At 40.0% G+C, this 22,308-nt stretch overlaps 1 protein-coding gene across 1 annotated transcript in view; it reads left to right on the top strand.

The window, feature by feature from the left end:
* ACTR3 (actin related protein 3) overlaps positions 1-15,466 on the top strand; it is a 28,425-nt gene extending 12,959 nt beyond the window's left edge. Inside the window, exons 2-12 of the mRNA XM_038142658.1 lie at positions 1,898-1,953; positions 5,498-5,622; positions 6,241-6,351; positions 7,782-7,877; positions 8,421-8,528; positions 10,408-10,551; positions 11,302-11,475; positions 11,849-11,941; positions 12,373-12,498; positions 14,082-14,165; positions 14,557-15,466. Coding sequence (XP_037998586.1) covers positions 1,898-1,953; positions 5,498-5,622; positions 6,241-6,351; positions 7,782-7,877; positions 8,421-8,528; positions 10,408-10,551; positions 11,302-11,475; positions 11,849-11,941; positions 12,373-12,498; positions 14,082-14,165; positions 14,557-14,652 — 1,213 coding nt within the window. The 3' untranslated portion in view covers positions 14,653-15,466. The remainder of the gene's footprint in view (positions 1-1,897; positions 1,954-5,497; positions 5,623-6,240; positions 6,352-7,781; positions 7,878-8,420; positions 8,529-10,407; positions 10,552-11,301; positions 11,476-11,848; positions 11,942-12,372; positions 12,499-14,081; positions 14,166-14,556) is intronic.
* Positions 15,467-22,308: the final 6,842 nt, after the last annotated feature.

A 22,308-nucleotide genomic window follows, 5' to 3' on the forward strand; every position in this document is an offset into this window, starting at 1 on the left:
CTTTCAGTTTTCCCGGCTGGGTGTGCTGGGCAAACTCCCACCCACAAGCAGCTAAGCTGCCAGTTACCTGCAACAGTTGAGCTTTTGCTTTCTTTGAAATACTGAGTTTAATCATCAAACAGTTTTAACTTTTTTAACTTTAAAAAAACACTTCTAATCTCACTGTAGGTTTATGTAGCAGTCAGGCTCCAAAGTTCTTGTGTAGATTTAGCTTTAAAATCTGCATGCCGCAGTTCTGGTTTGCAGGGGAAGGCAGAGGGAGTGAGTCAGTATTTGCTGTTTTACTTAGTAATTGTGGCACTAAAAGCCTCTTAAAACACTATAAATACAGTGAGCAGTTGTACTCTGATAGGTTACTGTATAGGTGTACTATGATAGGTTAGAGAAGCACCAGTTTGTGGAATTCTTGATATTTCTTTTGGGAAGTAGATCTTTAAGAAGAAAATCAAACTTCAATGAGCAAAACCCAAGTTGTGTGTCCTGAGGTGAGGCACATGCAGTGCCTAATGTCTTCATGAGGTGTGAAGTTCTTTCTGGTATCTAGTTTCTTTTTTCATTATTTGTCATCTTGTGCCTGCGAAGTTTTCTTTGTCAAGAAACATTCCTGGTGATTGGTACGAAGTCAAGTTTCTGTGCATGGTTACTCACAACTGTTACAGTGTGTTACACACAAGATCAGGTTTACAGCTTTGAAAATACATCTCGTGCAAAGCATTTGTGGTGTTAGATGAGGTTCTGTGCTAACCACTTTGTTATTCAGAGAGAAAGCCACCTTCCCTGTGAGATCCGGTGCCTTGGCCGGGTGCAGTTAGTGTCAGGGATGGAAATTGTGTAGGTGTTGCTGCTCCCTGCTGCGTGGGGCATGGCAGCCTGAGCTGCTGCAGCAGCACTCCCCTCCCAGCCTGGGCAGCCCAGCCTCCTGCTGTGTCCCTGCCATGGATTTATGGTTTGTGAGAGTTACTGCTGCCTTACACCTCCTAAGATCTTCCAGCTTTACATCAGAGTGCTGAAAGCTGTAGAGGTGCTACTACAGCCTTCGTGCCTTTGCTGATGGTGCTAATTCAGTGCAGCTGCCGTAAAATAAAATGAGAACTTTGTCACGTCTGTGTTTGTTAAAAACATGTGGGTAAGCTCTAACTCTTGAGCTAGAGCTGTGCATTTTGGTCTGCATGGTTTAGAATTTGCCTGTTCTGCTTTAGTGACAACATTTCTAGCAGCTGGTTTTGGTACCCCGAGTTTTAAAGTTACTGTTCATGAACACTTTGTTAATTTCTTCATTTTTCTTGCATTGTGATAATGAAGATAATGAATACATCCACAGCACAATCTAGAGGCTGGGTGAAGGCATGTAGTTATTTTCCCCTTGTTTTCTTTATTCTTATTAGACACGTTTTGACACTGTTTTCCATTTGTGAAATGGAATGGCCTTTGCTAGGACTTGGCATTATCAGCTGCTTGTGTCATGAGGATGAGCAGCCCTGCCTCATGCCCAGCAGGGCAGCTTTTCCCCCTGGAGTGGAATTACAAAAACACTTCTACTACTAGCATTAGCTATATGAAAATATTTCGATAGAGATGCTGCTGCTGAGCAGGGAGGAACAAAAATTACATTCCTAAACACTGATAGATTGAATTACTTACTTTGTGTTCCTTAGTAAAATGTTATTAGAGTAGAAGTTAGCAGTGATGCTTGATCTGTGGCAAGGAGCATTGTTTTTACTTTAAAAGATAAATTCTTAGTTTGCCTTAGGTTTTTTTTTTTTTTGTTTATTTTTATAGAAAAGTCAGTGTGGTGTCCCTCTGATATGGGGAGAGGGGTCTGTCCATTAAAAAAAAGGAGATATCTTGGTTATTTGTGGTATTAAATATTGCAACTAAATCTTTTTTGCCTCAACAGGTATACAAAGCTCGGATATGCGGGTAACACTGAACCCCAGTTCATTATCCCTTCATGTAAGTACTTGTTACTTGTGTATCAGTGCTAAAGTTCCTCTTGGACTTTCTGTAACGTGCCATAAAAAAAACCCAACAAAACAGAAAAACCAACATTAAAAGGTAATTACTTGATCTCTGAGTGATGGCACAGAGTAATAATGTGGCATTTTTTGTTTTGCTGCAGATACTCAGTTTAGAAAGATGCCTTCATTAAAAAAGGATACTAATAGTTGAAGCTGATTTTTTCTGGACATGGAAATAATGTGCAAATCCAGTAGCATGGTTACATTTACCTTTTAGGAGGTTTTTCCCCCGTTTATTGATTTATTTGGTAAAACATTGAGTTGATTATAACTGGAAAAAAAATAAAATTATATGATTTAATATCTCTAGGGTTTAAAATATTCTGCTTGCCTGGAAGTTGTCAGTATTACAGCTATGTTAATTTATTATATTTTGCAAATGCAATAAGAAACCGTGTCAGTTTTCCCCACGTAGAACAGCTTATTTATTTGCTCCCTGGCTCCTGAACTGTTTCTTCCACTTGAAGAGATACCGTTCTACTCCAGAGAATGGAGCTCACTCAGCTTCCCTTAGAAATGCTTCACCTTTTGACCTCCTACAACACTTGGCAGTTCCTCATTGTTCATCTGTGCCAAAGTAATCATGGATTACATCCTGGTGAAAAGGAATAATTAGCACACCCAGTTTTCCTTGCAAATACAACAGGAAGAGAGCTGGAACTAATACTACTTCAGCATAGTCACTGTGGAATAAACTTGGAAGTTCAGGCTCTGGGTTGATGTTTCAAGGAAATGTGCTTCAAAAAGTAATTTTCATGGAAAGATAAGGCTAATTCACTTCTATGAGAACAGGAGGATGCATTCAGAGAATCCATTCTGTATCTTCTATTTTGGCTTCTAATAAGTATTTCTTAGATTATTTGGTTTTCCAAATTAACTTCATTAAGTTTATTTCAGTGTCACATAAAACACTCTACAGTTCTGCTTTTCACACCAAAGCGAGTTTAAGATTAGACATAAAAGTTTCTAAACATTGAAAAAATGCTTACAGTGCTCTTTAAACTTTGTAGCACTTGTTAAAATATAAATGGGCAAGTGGTTATTTAATTTCAGAAGCATAGTGTTTACATACTTTTTCTGCATCTTTAGATTTGGTTATTTAATTTGAAAATCACTTTCTTGTTCCAAAAAAGAAGAAATATGATATTTTAAACACTGGAAATGAAAGGACCTGTCAGATCATTAAGCAGAAAAATTTGTCTAACAGGGATGCTATTAAAATAGGAGAGAAGGGGATGAAATAAGATTTTTTTTTGACAGCCTTTTGATGCAGTGTGGTGTATGGAAGACAGGATGCTCAGCCTAGATGCTCCTGTGGCTGAAATGACCCTTGACTGCAATTCTCTCAATAAAAAAGGCATTTTTCTCATTTGTGCTGCAGTCCAAGCTGGATAATTACAGTAATGGCATGAGTTTGTGTTAATCCTCTGCCTGGAATGAAACAAAATAGCACTGGGTTAATCCACATTAGAGAAACAGAAATAGAGTACAACAGTACCTAGTTTCAAAGTAAAATTTTACAAAAAAGCACTTTGGTGTCTGTAATTTCCTTAATCCTATTCCCTGTGGAAAAATGGTTTGGTTTCTCCTTGCACTTCCAGCAGTGGCATTTTATCAGCTTGCTTCTCTAAAATTAATATTTGCTGTTGAACAGGTCTGAGCAGCATTCCTTGTGCCTTGTTCACTTGTAGCTTATCTTATTCACTCCTGCTCTTAACAAATTTTTATCTCCTTATGAGGTGTTCTTAATTTTATTCTGAATATGCTTCTGTAGAGATGATAAATGCTTAGTTCACATGAAAAGTGAAGTAAATGAGAATATATTGAGCCAATTTTTTGATGTGGCTTGGGTTCACTACTTTCTTCCCTGGCTGCTTTTTAGATCTTAGATTATCAATTTTGTTTGATTTTTATTCACTTTAGCAGGTTTTTCCTGTTGGTTGTTAAACTACCCAGTAGTTCCCTTGTTTTTTCATTATTTCAGTTTATCTGTGATAGCTGATGGCTTTTTCTTTACTTCTGAAAGAAAAAAACTGGTTTGAGTAGTGTCAGCAGAAAAATTGATTCAATGCAAGTATGTTGTTGGTTTTTTTCCCCTGAAAGCTCTTAATTCTTGTGCCAAGCAAACCAAAGGCAACTGCTCTGAGTGATGCTGCCCATCCTGAGGCACAGCAGCTGAGGTTTCAGCAGGATTCACTTTCTTGTTTGTATTTTGAGGGTATGATTCAGGTGGTTTGCTCCTAGTTTCTACCTTTCAAATGTGGGCTGAACAAGCTGGCCTTGAGGCCAGCAAAATATTGGAGACTTCCCATCTTGTTTGAGGCTTAACAGTGTGAAACCGTTGGATTTGAAAGTTGGTGTAATCCTGTGGCAAGTGGTGGATTTTACTTGAAAGTTCTTGAGGATGAGGCGCATCAGGACAGAATAATTCCCCCAGATGTGTGAGCTCTGTAACAATGACCTGAAAATATTTGTCAAGGTTCCTCTCTTCACTTGCAGCAAGCACCTGCCTTGCGACATTTCCTTCCCTGTGATCTTAGCTTCTGCTTCCCATCTACCCCCCTTCTGCTTGGCTTCCCCCAGCCTTCTGCTTCCTCTCTGCTCTCCTGTAAGCAGCTACAGAAGTTGCAGTATGATTCAGTTTTCTTCCTGAAGAGCTCAAAATAATGACTTCTGTTCCATCCTGTTCAGTCTTTCACAACACTCTGCCTGTGTTGCTCAGTGTGGGAAGGGAAGGGAGGAGGATGAGGAGGATCCATGAGCTTGGGGAGCTTTACCCCTTAGCCAGATGCTGATTTCCAGGTCCTGTAGCTGTGCTGCCCTGGCTGCTGGGCTTGAGGCTGCAGCCTTTCATAAGTTTTTTTAATCTTAATTGTGAGCAAACATAACTTCTTGCTGAAGGTGAGAACTAGAAAAATACTTTTGCCATTGAAAAAGCTCTTGGAGCACAGCCTTAGGACAGTTGAGGCTGATTTAATGCTGCTTGTAGATAGGAATTTCCTCATCCGTGTAAAGGATTCTGTTTAAAGGCAATTAGTAAGATTTGAAAAAATACAGCAGATAATGCTGCAGTCCTGATGGCTGGGGAGTGATTATTTTTAAAAGAATAACAACACTAATAATATTTAAAATTGGTTTTGTTATTATTGAAGTGTGCAGAAAATGACCATGTTTGTTGAAAAAAATAAGATGTGTAGGGATGTCCTATTTTAGTGTTTCTGAGTATATTTTATCTTTCTGATTGTATGCTGGGTGTCTAACAATTAATTCTCATTTAAGTCTGTTACTGTGTTACTTTTAAAGTCCTTACCATGCTTATCCATGACTGAAGTCAAATGATCTGTGTTCTATGTAGCTTTTCTGAGTTACACTTGAAACAAAAGATGATTGTGATCAGTGTGTCTGTTTTTCCAGGGTAGATTTTCTTTTTTTAGTGCAGGATATATGACCTAAAATAATGTTTGTGTTCTCTGTTGAAGGTATTGCTATCAAAGAGTCTGCAAAAGTGGTGGATCAAGCACAAAGGAGGGTTTTGAAAGGTGTGGATGATTTAGACTTCTTCATTGGGGACGAAGCAATAGAAAAACCAACTTATGCAACCAAGGTATTAAGAAAAATTTTAAAAATCATTTTTCAATCCTGTTTAGCAAGCATCCCGTGTACAGTAAATACAACAATAAGAATGCTTTTTGGATAACTTAAATCTTATTTATTTATTAACTCTGTTTAAATAGAAAATAAACTTTGGTATTAGTTTTGTTCACCTTGGGGAGCCTGTGGGAATTTGCAAAGCACTTTTTTATGTGTATATATATATATATATATATGCGTTCATAAGTGAAAGGAGGCTGAGAGGGTGTTAAGTGGAAAAGCCACATTCTCTTGTTCCTTGGCAGCTTCAATCAGCAGCATCAGAGTGGGACACTGGGCTGGGGGAACTTTTGGTTTATCCCAGTACCACCATTCTGCTCTACTGAGAAAAATGCAGTGTGTTGTCTGTGCTACTCAAGGCTGGAACCAGAATTTTCAATAGGTCACATAGAAATAGGGGAAGCCTAAATTGAGGATTCTTGCCTGTGTAGATCATATACTTTTAATATATGCAGTTGAGAGCAAATTTCAGTTGAAAACAGAGGGGGTTTTTTTTGTGTGGTTTTGTGTTTTTTTGTTTCTTTTTTTTCCTTTTTGTTTCCAATTATAATTTGATATTTTTCTCCACCAGTGGCCTATCCGCCATGGTATAGTTGAAGACTGGGACTTGATGGAGAGGTTTATGGAGCAAGTAATCTTTAAGTATTTAAGGGCAGAACCTGAGGACCATTATTTTCTTTTGGTATGTAAATTTATGCCTTGCTTAAGAAGTTCTGTATGATGAATAACAATGTGTTGATTTATGTAAATTCTTAAATATAAATATGCATATTTCAAAAGCAAAAGTAAATAAATTGCCTGGAGCTTTCTTGACCTGCCTTAAGCCATCCAGGTTCTTTAATTTTCTAAAAATGTCAGTATGTTTGAACAGCAAACATTTTTCTGTTCTCTTCTCATTTCCCTCCAACTTGTCTGATTCATCACTTTCTTATTTTCCGTCTCCACTGAATTCAATAATCTGAAGTTTATATGTTTGAGACAAAAACAATACTTGTGTTTTGACTTTACATAATTGCAATTATTTTGTTTTTACAGTATTGCCATCTGGATGAAGTATCTAGAGAGTAAATTTATGTCTTTTATTTTCTGTGGAACTGGAAGGGTTGATTGTCATATTTGGGCTGATTAGATCTCAATTAAGGTCAATGTTACTCTGAAGCATCTGCTATTCCTTAATATTTTATATGGGGTCATTGAAATAGGCAGTTTGGTTTAGTGTGATGTTTATAGATCAAGTTTGGAATTAGAAGTGTTGGCCATACCTGTTTAAATGCCTTCATCTTCCTGAAGCAATAATTAGGTCCAGTTGCTCAAGGCTGTATCCAGCCAAGCTGTGACTGTCTCCAAGGATCAAAATGCCATTGCAACCCTGGGTCTCTTTTCAATGTTTGACCACTTTTAAGTCACCTGTTTTCCTCCTAATACCTACTTAGAATTTCCCAGGTAATTTTTTGTGTCCCTGGCCCCTTGTCCCAACACCTTTGTGAAAAATCTGACTCCCTCCTCTTCTTACCCTGCTGTTACACAGTTGCTGCAATGGAAGAGTGATGTTTTCTTTTCTCAAGTATTCTGTAGCACCATCCAAAATGCTCCTTCAGAGTAGAGCCTTGAGCATGTTTGATATTTCAATGAAAGCTATTGCACACTATTATGGTTTATGTTCAGCTTCTCTCACTGGAGTACATTCCTATAGCTGAGCAAATCAACTTGTGTTACAGTGGCTGCCTTCTGAAGGAAAACAGCTCTTTTCACTGAGAAATCTAAAAAATGTCATTTGTTAAATGTGCTAAACTGCATCCTTTGACATATTTTGGTAGTCCTTGATTCTTTCAAGTGAAATCAAAAGTTGTAATGAGCTAACCAGCCCACAAAGGGGGTCTTGGATGTAAATTCTTAAGCAGTAACTGATGTAGTTTGTATTGCACTTTTGTTTTTCTCTCTTTTAATGCAATTTGCGTAAATTCTTAAAAGCACCCTTGGTCCATTACTATTTTCACATGCTATTGTTGTTGAATGACTCATCTTAAAAATTAGGAGTTGGTGGTTCTTTTTTTTAAAGTCAAATGTTTGGTTTGAATATAAGTAAAACTTTTTTTTTTTTTTGTCTCACAGACTGAGCCTCCATTAAATACTCCAGAAAATAGAGAATATACTGCTGAAATCATGTTTGAGTCTTTCAACGTTCCAGGGCTATATATTGCTGTTCAGGTAAGGGGAGGGCCGTTGAAAGGCACAGCTGCAGTATTTTTCCTTGGGCTAAAACTAATTTCACTGTGAAAAAACTGTGTAAGTGGTGTTAGGAATATGTTTATGTCCTTCTGGCAGTTCCAGCACTGCGTGTTTGACATGCTTTGATTCTGTGGGTGGTTACTGGACACTGTTCCTCTGTTACCTCTACAGGCTTCTGAGCCAGTAGAGTATGATATCTGTTGCATCATAAGTAAATAAAAAAACCACACCACATCATAATAATTCTAATAATCCAAGAACTGAATCCCTTTCAGTATGAAGTAACGAAAAACTCTGTTTGAGCATGGCTGAAAAAATATCAGGCAAGTGTCAAAAATTACATTTTGCAGCCTCTTTTTTCTAAGCTGTTGTATAGACATATATAATATTATTAAACAAATCAGTTTCCATGCTGTAAATTACCATGGGGGTGTCAGCCTGTCCTTGGGAGGAGTGCTGGGAAGCGAGGTCTGCAGGTAGATGTTTTACCAGTATTTGATTTTAGTGTGGTTTTTTTCCAAGGCTGTCCTTGCCTTAGCTGCATCTTGGACATCAAGGCAAGTAGGAGAGCGAACACTGACTGGCACAGTTATAGACAGTGGAGATGGTGTCACTCATGTCATTCCTGTGGTAAGTTCAGCTTCTGTGGAGATCTGTTTGTCCTCTAAGTTCTCTGAAGTGTACACCTACACACACTGAAGTATAGACAGGAGTCTTCAAAAACATCAGATAATTCCCAGGGCTGTGGGTGTGAGTTTTGGTTAAATTTGTAGTGGAGGAATTCTTGAATTTCTCTGTAACCCTGAGTTTGTCAGGGCTAATTGACTTTCATTGACTTACCTTAAAAGGTGAATTGCCAAGGCCATGCTAAGTGATGAGTGAAATTACTTTAGCACATTTCCATTTACAGTAGTCAGTACAAAAAGTTTTACTACTTATTTTCATTTAGCTCGGTCCATTTATATATAAAGTAGAAATAATACAAAGTATCAGAGGACAGATGTAGCATGTTTATAGTTTTTCTTCATCTGTTCCCAGTATTTAGTAGTGTTTCAGCATACAAGAAAAGGCAAAGTTCCTGCTTGACTGGAAGAAAACAACCCCTAGAGTTGGTTAGTGTTGAATATCCGTTCCAATACAGCAAGTTGCTAAAGCAGAAACTTGGAAGATTCTGTGATATTTTATTAAATAATGAACACCTAGAGCTGCAGTAATTTTCCTTACTGTCAAATTATTGCCTATCTTTCCTGGGGGAGCTAAATTCATGTCTGTGTACCAGATATATGTGTATTTTCAGAATGAAGTTAGATTACAATTTTTAAGACAAAAACCTGTACAAAGCTTTATCATGCCACAGTAACATCAATTCTTTAAAAACAGTAGCATTGGTGGTGGTCAAACATACACTGTCATGTAGCAATTTCTTACTAATTTTGGGGGAATATAGTGGCTAAATCTTTGTTCATACTGTTCATCCAAGTTAGAGTATTTTAGTAAGACTTAGGAAACAATTGATACCTCAGACCTTCTGTAGGTAAACTATTAAAATTGTACTTAATAGTTCAAAATTACTGTTTAAAATAACTTCTCCTGAATTGTGGGTTAGGATTTTTTTTAGTGTAAATAAGGTAGTCTATATAATTTTAAGCATTAACCTCCTTTGCAGAATGTCATTTACTTCTGAAATTTTTCAACATGTTGAACAAATTGTCAGCAATGTTCTACCATTTCTGTTCTAAAGTAGATAAAAAAGGAATTAACAAACGCTTATCTCTGTAGTGAAGTAGTGGTAGATTTTTATGACACTATTTCCTGTGTTAGTAAGACATTTTTGAATGAACATGAGGTGTGTGTATATAGGAGAACATAAGCATTTTATGAGTGTGATATCTGGATTCCTCTGTTTGGATTTAGCAGGTCTGGTAGGGTTGAAGGCCAGCCTTGCACTCGTGACCATTTTTTAATGCATTTATACTTGTCCCCAGGATGAATGTGACTTGTAAGGGTAGGTTGATGGATGAGGATGGGCCACTCTGATGTTCTGAGCAGTCTCAATTAATGTGCTGAAATGATGCATTTTCTCCCTGCTTTCAGAAAATTAATTTTGGTTCATGTGGATTGTAACGTCTTACATCAGTGGCTGTGACTGCAGGGCCACATCAGTTATTCTAAAATAATATTTCACCAAAAAAGGTTCCTTGACCTTTTTGGTAAGAGTAACCTCATTTTGAAGAGAAAATAAAGGCCAAGGAATAGTGAGTATAGTGATTTGTCTGCCTTATGTACTAGTGACCTTTCTGTTCCTTCTAACCTTGTAAGAATTATGAACCAATGCCATGCAAAGTAAAGTAAGGCTGTACTGTGAAGGATTGGATTTGTGGTAATTAAAGGAGCCTCAGAATCACAGGGAGTGGGTAAGAGTTTAGACTCCATGCCTTTCTCTCTCCCTCTGACCTTTGGTGTAAGTAGTTCTTATCAGTACCTTTGTCCCCATTAATTTTGTGTACAGGCTGAAGGATATGTGATTGGCAGCTGTATCAAACACATTCCAATTGCTGGCAGAGATATCACATACTTCATTCAGCAGTTGCTGAGGGAGAGGGAAGTAGGAATTCCTCCTGAACAATCCTTGGAAACAGCTAAAGCAGTGAAGGTAATGTGAATGTTGCAGATCTTAAAGTTATTTTATATCACAACTTGCATTCTGGTTTTAAAGTACAAGAATATCTGGAAGTAATTGTACTTCTGAGTAATGGGGCTCTGATTCTAAGTGATATAAAAATGTCTTAATGTAATAACATGAAATAACAGGGTTTACAGTTGGGTTATACTCGCTCAGTTTGTCCTGGAATTTCACTCTTCACCTGTTGTCTCCCCTTTCTCTTCTCCTCCATTATCATTATTGTTGTTATTATCCTGTTGCTATTATTATTGTAATGTTCAGTAGGAAATACTGTTGGCTGGATGTGTCATATAAAGAGCTGTAATTGCTCTTGTATTCTTTCTGAATATTAATGTGTTCTTTTTTGTAATACACATTACATGGAGAACAAAGCTATTCTGAAAGACATTCAGCTTAAAGTACACTTCAATTTTGTTTCTCTGGCAGTTCTTCAATGTATTTCAGAATTAATTTCTCACAATCTTGGAAGTTTAGGGGAAAAGCAGAAGAAAAGTAATTTAGCTCAGCCAGAGCCTTCAGTGCTGCACAGAAATGATCTGTAGTAGCAGAGCCATTATCTACCTGTGTACAGTAAATCTCAGTTCAGCTGTTTTGAGGCCTATTCTTTATCTGCCAATTTAATACTTACTCTTAAAAGTTTAAATGACTACATTTTTTTTGAAATTTCTTACCAGTTTTCTCTATTTTAGATAGTTCTAACTGTATCTATTCAATTTTCAGGAGCGCTTTAGTTATGTTTGCCCTGACTTAGTAAAAGAATTTAACAAGTATGACACAGATGGTACAAAGTGGATTAAACAATATACTGGAATTAATGCTATCTCAAAGAAAGAATTTACCATTGATGTTGGTTACGAGAGATTCCTGGGGCCAGAGATTTTCTTCCATCCTGAGGTAAGTTGATTTGAATTGTCTAGACTTTGTTTTAGATGTGCTTAGATGATAGCAGAGAAATCCTATTTGCAAAATTGTAAAGAAGTGGTTATCTTTACTTACTTTTCCTCTTATTTGTAAATAGATACTGGCCATTGTTGCAAGTGGGTGTGCTTTGATTCTTGATTGCTACTAATCTTTATACAAATCCAGGTTGATACACAAAGCACTTAAAATAACAGCAAAAATTTTTAACAACTGTTTCCATTATTAGTTTTCATGACATCTCTAGTATAACAGAATGGCTCTTTCCTTTTTTCTCCTCTTTACCTCTTTTCCCTTGCAATGTGTGGTCCTCCACAGTGACTTGACTTGATTTTATTCCTGATTGCAGTTTGCTAATCCTGACTTCACGCAACCAATCTCAGAAGTAGTAGATGAAGTTATTCAGAATTGTCCCATTGATGTTAGACGTCCTCTATATAAGGTCAGTAGCTATAAGGTCTATTTTTTATATATGGGTTTTAGAAGAATTGTGATTTTTGTCAAGGTACATATTTGAAACTCTTAAAAACCAACACCAAATGAGCAAAGTTAACTATTTTCCTAGAAATGAATCCAATATGCAGAAGGGTTTGTTGTTCACTTAGACGTTTTCAGAATGTGCTTTTTCATTAGGGAAGCAACTAAGCAAAAGTGGTGAGATGTAATAAGATATAAATGGATTTTAAAGCACAGTCAATTTTTATTTTTTAACTCTTGGTGAGTTCACGTTGTGTCATGCTTGTATGTCAGATAATTCACAGTAAAAGCGTACCTGCTAACTGTAACTTTTAAAACTATTTAGAATTTAGGAACTGGGTAATGTGGAGACTTGCATTTTCAGACGTGGTTAACAAATTTTGTTCTTCAAAACAGAATATTGTCCTCTCTGGAGGCTCAACCATGTTCAGGGACTTTGGTCGCCGTTTACAGCGAGACTTGAAAAGGACTGTTGATGCCAGGCTGAAACTTAGTGAAGAACTTAGTGGTGGCAGGCTGAAGGTTGGTTTGTGCAGCTCATGCACTTAACAAGCATCTGTTACCTGGAAATGTGCAAATAACCTCTTGCAATGATCGTGGTCTTTGTTGAACTGTCTTTGTCCTATTTGAAGTTCTTCTAGAGGCTTTTCAGAGATTCATCCATTACACTGATCACATACCTGCAGCTGGCCACTCCAGCTGTCTTTGTGCTTGGTGTTTATTGAACAGTTACAGCTCATTGTGCTCAGTCTCTTGAGCTTGAAGATAAGAGACATGAATCGAGCTGATTGTCGAGCTACCAGGAGAGTCAGGAGCACGTGCCCTGTGAGGAATGAGGAAACCTTGATTAGAGGAGGGAAGGCTTTGGGACTCCTGATAGTGCCTCAGTACATCTGGGGAGATTGCTGATTTTGAGGTTCAGCTGGATAAAACCCTAAGTACCTTCCTCTGGCTTCATAGCTTACCCTGCCTTGAGCAAGAGGCCAGTCCAGAGACATGATGTGGTCCCTTCCCACCTCAATTATCTTAAATCCTATAAGGGACTTCATGTTTTTACTAAACTACATGATCCTTAATTTGTGCTCTTTCCATACAGACCACTGACCTAACTGTTGTCAGTGGTCTGTATGGACCACTGTTTCTGTTGTCTCTGCATGAAGAAAAGACCAGCAGAGAAAAAAACAAAGTGTTTTTTTTTCCTTTTAAAGGAAATTTATTTTCCTCATTTGTTTTTAGTAGCAATCTAGCTAGGCGAGCTCAAGCCATCCTTTAAAACCCCAGCAGAGCTTTATAATATGTCATGTAGATAGCTCTGAAATTTCACTTATACACAGTTCTCTGGCCCAAGAAGCATCATTTAGTCTCTGTTTTCTTTACTAGACTTGTACCCCTTAGTAAGGAAGCAGAATCGGAGTAAGAATATTGGATGTGGTTCTTCTTCTGTTCTAAGTACCAGGCATGGCAAAGAATCACTGGCTGGAGTTTTGCACGTGTGTTACAGAACATTTTTAGATACTGTTTCAAATTTCAGCAGGTTGGGCTGGGAAAATAAATTCTGAAACTGTTACATACACTGGCAGTTTTGATTGGCACAAGTAAGGAATAGGTTGTGTGCCTATGGAGAGGAAGGGAATGGCTGACTGGAATGAGTGCTGTAGTTCAGAAAAGCGTGACTGACTGTATTGATCCTGGATCAACTTCCAATCTGCAACTGATGCTTTGTTAGAATAATCACCTGAAACTTGAAAATTACTTTCCTAAAGTGTAGGTTTTTTTTGGAAAGTTTAGGTCGTATGGGTCGATGCTTATAAATGCATAAAAAAATAGTCTATCAAGAAATCAGAACATTGTGTGAAAAAAATGGGTGTGAATGGAAGGATCTGTCTGATAAAGCAGGTAACTTATCTATAAGCAGGAGCTGTTTCTTACTCTTCAATGTACAAGGGAAAGTCTGATGCTATAAATGTAAATTTACATGCACAGCTTTTATGAAAATGCTAATTTATGAAAAGTAAGCTTGGTATATGCACTCCTTTAAAACTAGATCTGTGTTTTACCAGCAGAAGTGACTTTTATTGTGTTGCTTTTCTCTCCTTTTTCTGCAGCCGAAGCCCATTGATGTCCAAGTCATTACACACCACATGCAGAGATACGCAGTCTGGTTTGGAGGATCGATGCTGGCTTCCACAGTGAGTTTAGCTGTAAAGCTGAGCGTGTTTGGGCCATTCTGGCTGGGCCTTTGAAGCTCTCATCTCACCTTCATAGTATATTAAATGTGATTGGGGAATTTCTGATAGGCTTCAGGTGGTAAATATACCTTCCCTGTTTTTTGCATTAGACTTTAAAGACTTGGAAGAGCAAAAGAAAGCTGAATTAAAGCTTTGTGTGAGCTGTTAAATGGCACATTTTAGTTGTGTGGCAGAATATATTCTTTGCATTGGTGTTTAGCCGCACATGATGTAAGTTAATTTTAGGATTTCTGTCCTACCTTTGTTTTTTCCGCTGGCTACATAAAAGTTAATACTGTTAAAATAAGGTGTCTATACAATACACTAATGTTTTTTTCCCTTCCCTTTACAGCCTGAATTCTACCAAGTATGCCATACCAAAAAAGATTATGAAGAGATTGGCCCTAGCATCTGTCGTCACAACCCTGTGTTTGGAGTCATGTCTTAAAGCTGACCCTGCAGGGGTCAGGGATGGGGAAGTGGGGAGGAGGGAAGAGTCTTTCTGATTACTTGTTTGTCTGATGGCTGGTATTAAGATAACAAACATGACTTGACAATAAGAAAAAGACCAAACACAATTAAGCAAGATCATTTTAATAAGTGTCTCAACATGCGGATGTAGTGGAAAGCCAAAATGATCGCGTTTTTTCTTTAGATTGATTATTTGAACCTGTGCGTAACAAAACAAAAAAAGTGGATTTTAGTTCTTTCTGTGCCCTGATATTTTGTATATTAATGAATTATCCAAGATTTGATGGGATTTGATGGTGTGTAGATAGTCAGCTCTCTAATGCTTCCATTGTACCCCTTCATGGGTGCAATTCAGGAGCTTGTTTATATTTCATACTTTTTTATACTTTGAGGAAAAATATGAATAAAAGAAACTGTAATATTTGAGGAAAAAAATTTACCAGTGACCAACTTGAAAGTAAATTAAAAAAAAAGAAAAAGTCATGACTCATGCAACTAGCTCTTGCAAATCATGACCAGTCTAAATCCTGAGTTCCATGCAATGCGAATGCTTTTGGAACTAAGAAGCTACTATCTTGGATTAACCAATGCCTGCTAGTGCTTTCTGATTACTTGGTGCATTTTCATACTATCTCTTGCTTTAAAAAAAAAAAAAAAGTAAAGACGAGACTGTTGGACCAGTATTGCAGTTCTGTAGTGTCATTTCTAATTAAACCAAATAATCAGGTTATCAAAATTTGGTGTATTTAAAGCCTAACACCATTCCAATAAAGGCACACAATTTCTTTTTATGTTGGTGTCAGACTTGTTAATCTCATGACATGGGAAGTTCTGAGCATGGGTCCCTACATATCCGCTGTGGCTTTTGAGGAGTGAGGTTGGTCTGTGAGGTAGAGATGTAATGTGCTTTGTGTAACTCAAGTGTGAGCATTTTAGAGCTGCAGTTTGTGTGTTCAGCTAGCTAGCACTTACCTAGAGAAGCCTGACAGCTCCTCCGCTGTTGGGTTTGTTCATCTACTTTGTTCTGTAACTTTTCCCCCCACTTTCTTGCAGGTGGTGCTATTCAGGAGTCAGCACTGCGTTTTCAATCTCTGTGGTTTTTCTGCAAGAAAATACCATGTAGATAAAAATAAAGTGAAAAAAATCTCTTTCTCATTCTTTCTAGGAAGAACACTTTCTGTAGTGACTGGAATTGCTTTCAATTTCTGTTGATATTTGATGAGAGAAAACTCTTCTTTAGGCACTTCTGAGCCCACAGAGGGAGTTGAGGCTATTTGCATAGAAAACCACAAGAGGGAGATATCCCAGTTTCTTCCGAGTTGCAAAGATGCCTCACATTTTCATCAGAGAAGCTTATCTATTGCCAAAGCTTCAAAACCTGGCAAATGTGACTCCAAAACAAGGATAAATGTGGGAAAGTGTTTTTACAGCAGGCATTGTAAAAAATCACATGCTGGAATCAAACAGTACATGATGCAAACAACAAAATTTTGAACAATTTTATTACAAAACTGTTAGTGACATCTCCCTAACAGTGATACAGTGTTTCAGTTTTTTATGTCACTTTTTGACTCAGTTTGAGTCCTAACTACACTGATTCCTGTGGTAAGGGAGACCAATAGGGCAAATATATAAAAAATGAAGTTAGAGTTGTGCTTTTCCAGCACTCCTGGTTCTGCCACTGTATGATACTCTAGTGACAGGATATTTTGGTACACTGTAGTGGGGTGAAGATAAGGCAAGGATCTTTTTCCTTTCTAGAAAAAGGTCTTAAAAATTCACTTGAAAAACTTAAATTCCTAACACACAGATACATAACAGTGAGCAATGCAAAGAGAAGGAGTCAATTCTTCTTCCTGTCACACAGAGCTATAGGGAGACCTTGACTGTTACACAAACTCTGGGTTCATCCTCTGTGGCCCCAGGGAAGCTGCTCTGAGCTTCTATTTGTTGTTTGTGTAGAAGAGAATGGAAGGCAACCACACCTTTACACAATCAGCGATTTTGTTTTGTTGTTTTTTTCTTGTAGCTGTGATCTAAAATTATGTTAATTTTCTCATAGAATTAAGTGGGAGGTTTTTTCTTTTTTTTTTTTTTTCCTATACCGTAGATGTACTTTTGGAGAAGTTACACAGCCACAGCTGATTTTGAGTGTGTTGAAAGAATTCAAAAAAAGTATGAGCAGCTTCTGTTAATGACTTGTACTGAAGGGAGAGCCCTCAATACTCAAACACACCAGACATAATGGTAAATTCAGTCTTGTACAATGGGAATAACTCTCTGGAAATGCTCACATCAATGTTCTGTACCTGTAACACCAGATCCAAATCAGATCTGCTGGTGCATGGTGGAGGGCTGAGCAGCCTGTGGGTTGGTCATCCCAGGGATTGTGTAAAGCACACACTGTACAATGTGGAACACAGGAATCCTCTGTAATCTTGAAATGTGAGGTTCATTGCAAAGGCAAGTGTTTTAAAAAACCCACATAGAATGAAATTTCTTTTTTTTTTCTCCAAATACTTGTTACTTGGGAGGTTGCATGAAGAAAGCAATTTTAAACCCATGTTAGGAGGATTTAATGGGAATGATGTCACAGCATAGCTGTGTGTCCTATGTATGAGACAGACTGACAGAATCCCTTAGACCATCCTGAAGGGCAGAGGAGTCCAGGCAGGCTGGTCCTTCTTCAAGAAGGAAATCTCAAAGATACAGGAGCAGGCTGTCCCCCTCTGCTGAAAGCTGAGCTGGTCATTTCCAACTTACTGATTTCATAATATATAGTCTCTATAAAGGAGATTTACACTTCTACTGTCCTGCTGCCTGCAGGATGAGCAGGAGCAGTGCAGGTTGTGCACAGAAAATAGCACAGAGCACTAAACAGCTGCAGTCTGGCCTGCCCAAACTTGGCTTACTTTACTCTTCAGGAATTTGATTTTATTCCAGTAGATGAGGTAGGACTCCAGGTTTAATTGACTTAAAAGCTGGTAGTTTCATGCAGCTGAGCTTGGAATAAACCAAAGGTCACTGCCAAATCAATTTAGGCTCATCTCTTCATTTTGTGCAAATGTTTGTACCAAGTGTTAGGTATTGTTGGGTTGGATGAGTTATCACTTGAGAAGCTGCCTGGAGGTGACTGCCAGGCTGGCTGAGCTGCCAGCTGTGGGCTGGTGTTGTGCAGCCTCCCTGATAACTGATGTTCTCTGGTTAGCCCAAAACCCCTGTGGCAGTAAAATCAAGAGAAATGCGTTGTTAGTGTCACTTAGTTCCCATTGTTTTGTTTCTTTTTTAAAAATTTCCCCCACAGAAGCAAAGTGCTGGAATAATCAGCTCCAAGTGCCGGCCCCCTGTTCCAGTACATGCCTGTGAGTTTCCTATTTTAAATAGGACAGAGATCCCAGCTCCCATGTGGATGCTGCAGCTGTCTCTTTCCTCTCAACATTTTTATCAGAAACTGGGTTTCCAAAGGGAAGGCAGAGCCTGGCCCATGTTGGCTGCAGGTGTCCCTCACCTCCATGGGAAGCAATGCCCCATGTGTGTTTGGGCAGCAGCAGGCACAGTGGCTGTAGGTTTTTCCCCCAAAGCTGCAGTATAAATATATACTTTTAGTATGGATGCATTTACTATTTACTGCTGAAGGGAGGCCCAGAGAGCACAGCAGCAAGTTTATAGGAGCTGAAGCTGTAGTGCTTGATATGAAGCATATAACACTGATACAGCTGAGAAAAGAGCTTTTGTTTTTCTTATTTTCATGAATTCAAAGATCAAGAAAGATGTTTAGTTTGAAAGACAAACTGGCAGAGAAGATGGCCAACATGAGCACTCATCTCTTTTAGCATCTTGGAGCTGTTCCATTTTTTTTTTTTTTTTTTAATAAATAAACTTTAAATGGAGCAGGGGTTTAAATACATCTCTCCTTCCCAGCTAAATGCCCTGGCTACACAACCTTATGGAAAATTTACCCCGGTCTTTTTTGCATCTCCCCATCCCTGACTTGTTGCAGAGCCCAAGGCTGAGCCTGCTGCCCGCAGCATGGCAAGGGGTCTGTCAGCAGGGGCTGCTCTGAGATGCAACCCCCAAAGGTGGTGTTTACTTGTGGGTTGGTTTTATTGTCTTCTCCTGTTTCCCAGCTCTGATTTAGCCAGACTGTGTTAGTGGTGAAAAATACTGAAAGTTGTGCCTGAACAATAATAACAAATATGAAGCAACTGGTCTATCTCCCAATGAACCCAGAAAATCAGGAACATGCACGAATCTGTTGTAATGCAGACCTGCAGCTGAAGCACCGTGGGGAGGGGAGTTGGCACGTTTGCAATATTATTATTGCAATTGCACGTTTGCAATATTACTATTGCAGTTGGCCTTACTGTAGCATGTGTTTTAGTTGTGTGAGGCTTTGCTTTGCCCGGCAGGAGTGTGCAGGCTCGGTGCAGGCAGGGTTTCACACTCTGCCACACGATGGCATTTTCCTACAAGAAATCCTGCATGGCTGCAGCCTGGAAAACCCCTCAGCACAACCTGCCTGGGAAAAAGCGGCTGACTGAGAGCATCTGATGGCAAACCTTCCCGGAAAGGCTGGTGCCTTGTAGTCACGGCAAGGTGGGAGCATTAGAGCCTTGTCTTTCTGTCTGGAGCCGAGGAATCCGTGTCTCCCTGCAGCTGCTCCAGCCAGGAGTGGAGGGAGCTCACCTGTGGGTGCTGAGCAGGACTGAGTCCCTGGGCACAGGGAATCCCGGAGGGACGCAGAAAGGGAATCGATGTCACATACGGGATGTGACACCCCTTCGGGGGATAACTGTCAGGAGGTTTCTGCACTCTCGCTGCAATTCAGTTCTGCATCACCTCAGCCTTTCCTTGCGCCTGGCTGCAGGCAGGGCACGGGCATGCACCCATGCCACTGGCAGAGATAAAGGCAGGGAGAGCTCTGCTTGTCGTGGTCCTGAGAGAGATTAGTTTTTTAGCGTGCTGAGCTTGTCCCCCCCAAAGTGTGGGTAGTGATAATCTTACCCTGCTGTGGTGATCCTGCACAGGTGTCTCAGCACTGCCCTCAGTATGGCTCACCACGCATTTGTGAACAAATTGTGCTGTTACCTGAGGCTTGGTTTGGGGAAGAGGAAAGTTTTTACATTGTTTTGGGGGAGCTGAGCCACAACCGGGCTGCTCTGGTGTAATCACAGTGTTCAGCCCAAGCAGACACCCTGGAAGTGGTGCTAGGCTGGAGCTGGGCAGCAGCTGTGTGTGCCTCTTGTATTTTACAGAGCTATGAGTATTTATAGAAGAACTCCTCTAATTATTGCTAATGCACTTTGATTTCGTGAAGTCATGACCTGCCAACCTTCTGCTCTTCTCTCACCTCCATTAACTCTACAAAATGTCTAATGTGGTCTGTCTGCCCAATGTGCAAGCGAACAGTGAGCTCAAAAAGGGCAGATACACCTTTCCTCAGCTGTGCAACACCCTGAGGGCAGCAATGATTTTGTTCTGGTTGGGCAGTCACCTCTAACTAATGCTCCTTTCACTCTCTTACCCCTGCAGCACCCTGGCAGCTGCTAAAACCTGTCCAAGTCAGACAAACATGGAGCTGTCTGCGAGGTAAAGGAGAGACAGTGCCTGATGCATCGGGAGCTGAGCACAGGTTATGGAGCAGGGGAATGGGAGGTGCATCCCACAGCACAGCCTGTGTGTTTTCCCAGGTGATCTTGGGGTTCCTGGGGTTGTTCAGGTGCTGGACTTGGTCAATTGATGCTTCAGCTCCTCAAAAATGGATGTGGCAAAAGCCTCTGAGCCTGTGTGCTGGGAAACTGTGTGGTGATGGCAGCTCTTTGCTGGCACAAATACTGCCCACTGAATACCTCTGGTCCCTTTCTCCCTCTCCTCCTCCTGTTGTACTCAGGGAAAGGGTTTCTCATTACAGAGCTAAATAGATCAAAACTAATGGTCAAAGGGATGACAGGAGACAATGCTCTATGACCTGTGGGGTCAGTGTCTCATTTTGTAGCACTCCACAACTTCTGTCCTCCGTTTTTTTTTTCTTTATTCCATTATGTCCATAATTCCCCACATGAATGGGGTGTGTTTGCTGTGGCAATGGCACCTGAGCTGAACACCAGGCTGAGAAACCAGAGATGGCATGGGGACTGGGGGCCCTGTGCCATTGGTGGTGATGTCCAGACCACGGTCATGGTTCAGATGTGCTGCCTGAGCACAGCCTTCCCCTTCACGCCCGCTCCCACCTCCTCCCAGCTGAAGAACCTGCTGGATAGCAGTGCTTAGCTGCTTTCTGCAGGTAATGGCTGCCAGGGCCCCGGTGCTGTGACCCACCCCAACCCTGATGAGAATTGCAGCAGCTGCTTTTCCAGCCTCCAAGAGACAGGGAAACCAAATGGCACACTGTTTTCCAATCCCCTAAGAGTTTAACCATGTTATAAATGGGTGTGTTGGAGGGACAGATAAAACACACTTGGAGCTTGTGTAGAGCAAGAGGTGGGGTTTGAACTGACCGACCTGCAGCTGGGGTCTCCCTGGTTTTCCTTCTTGCAGCACCTCCATGCAGCCTGGAGCCCTGACTTTCATTTGGAAGGTTAATTATCCTTTAAATAAGAAATGTGTTTGGCTCCAGCAGTCAGAGCAAGGTTAAGGGCCTGGACAGAGGGGCTGCACAGGGCTGAATCCTGCAGATCAGTGCAGCTGGCCATCCAGAGCTGGGCTGGGAAGAAGGCACAGCTTTCTTTGCCTGCTCCTTAGCCCACCCAAGCATCTTGCCTGCCAGCTTTTGTGATCACATACATGCCTTTTGCTGGGCACATGGGCTGTTAGTCCTTAGAAACAGAATTTTTCTTAAATACATAGCTGTGTAGTAATTTATTAATTTCCACAGAGTTCTTGCTCTGCAGAAACTCAAGCAGGTCAGAGTACCTTAAATTAAAAAAAATCTGAGGAGAAATTCACGGGCATAAAAAAAATCGCTTTTAAAAGTTTCATTAAAAACACACTGGAAATGTGAAATTTTCTTAGCAGAAAACATTTGCACCTGTCTGATCCTATCTGCAGAGTTTTCCTCTCCCTGGTGGGCAGTGCTGGCAGCTGCCTCAACCCTGATCCTGACAGAGGAGGAGGTGCTGCTGCTGCAGGACTGTGTGACCTAGGGCTGCTGTGAATCCCCTGGTGCATCCCCTGAGTCTCCTCAGATGTGTGACCCCTGCCACCTGCTGCTGCAGCCAAAGCCAGAGAAGTGATGAAAGTCCCTTTGCTGCTTTGTTTGCTATCTTTCCCAAAGGAAAAAATATTTTCCTCTTCATGGGTATTAATGACAATGCAGGATTTAAATTGTCACTCTGCATTTAAGCCCTGATTCACCTCAAATACAATTTAAGTTTTTTTGGGTTTTTTTTCCCATTGTTCAGCATAAGGATAACTTCACACACTTAATTTTGGGTGTGTTTGAGCAGCAGAGGAGAAGAGAGGGGGACTGGAAATTCCTAAGGCAGGACAAATGTCTGGCCATAAAGAGGAAAGTAACGATGGTACAGGGACTCCTCTCACTGTCTGGGGTGGTGGACCAGGAAAGGCCCTTCTCCAATTCATGATACACAGTCAGTACCTGGTGAAGAAGCAGAAGCAAGGAGCTGCAGGGCTG

This window comes from Motacilla alba, chromosome 7 (genome assembly GCF_015832195.1).
Source record: "Motacilla alba alba isolate MOTALB_02 chromosome 7, Motacilla_alba_V1.0_pri, whole genome shotgun sequence".
Classification (NCBI taxonomy): Eukaryota; Metazoa; Chordata; class Aves; order Passeriformes; family Motacillidae; genus Motacilla; species Motacilla alba.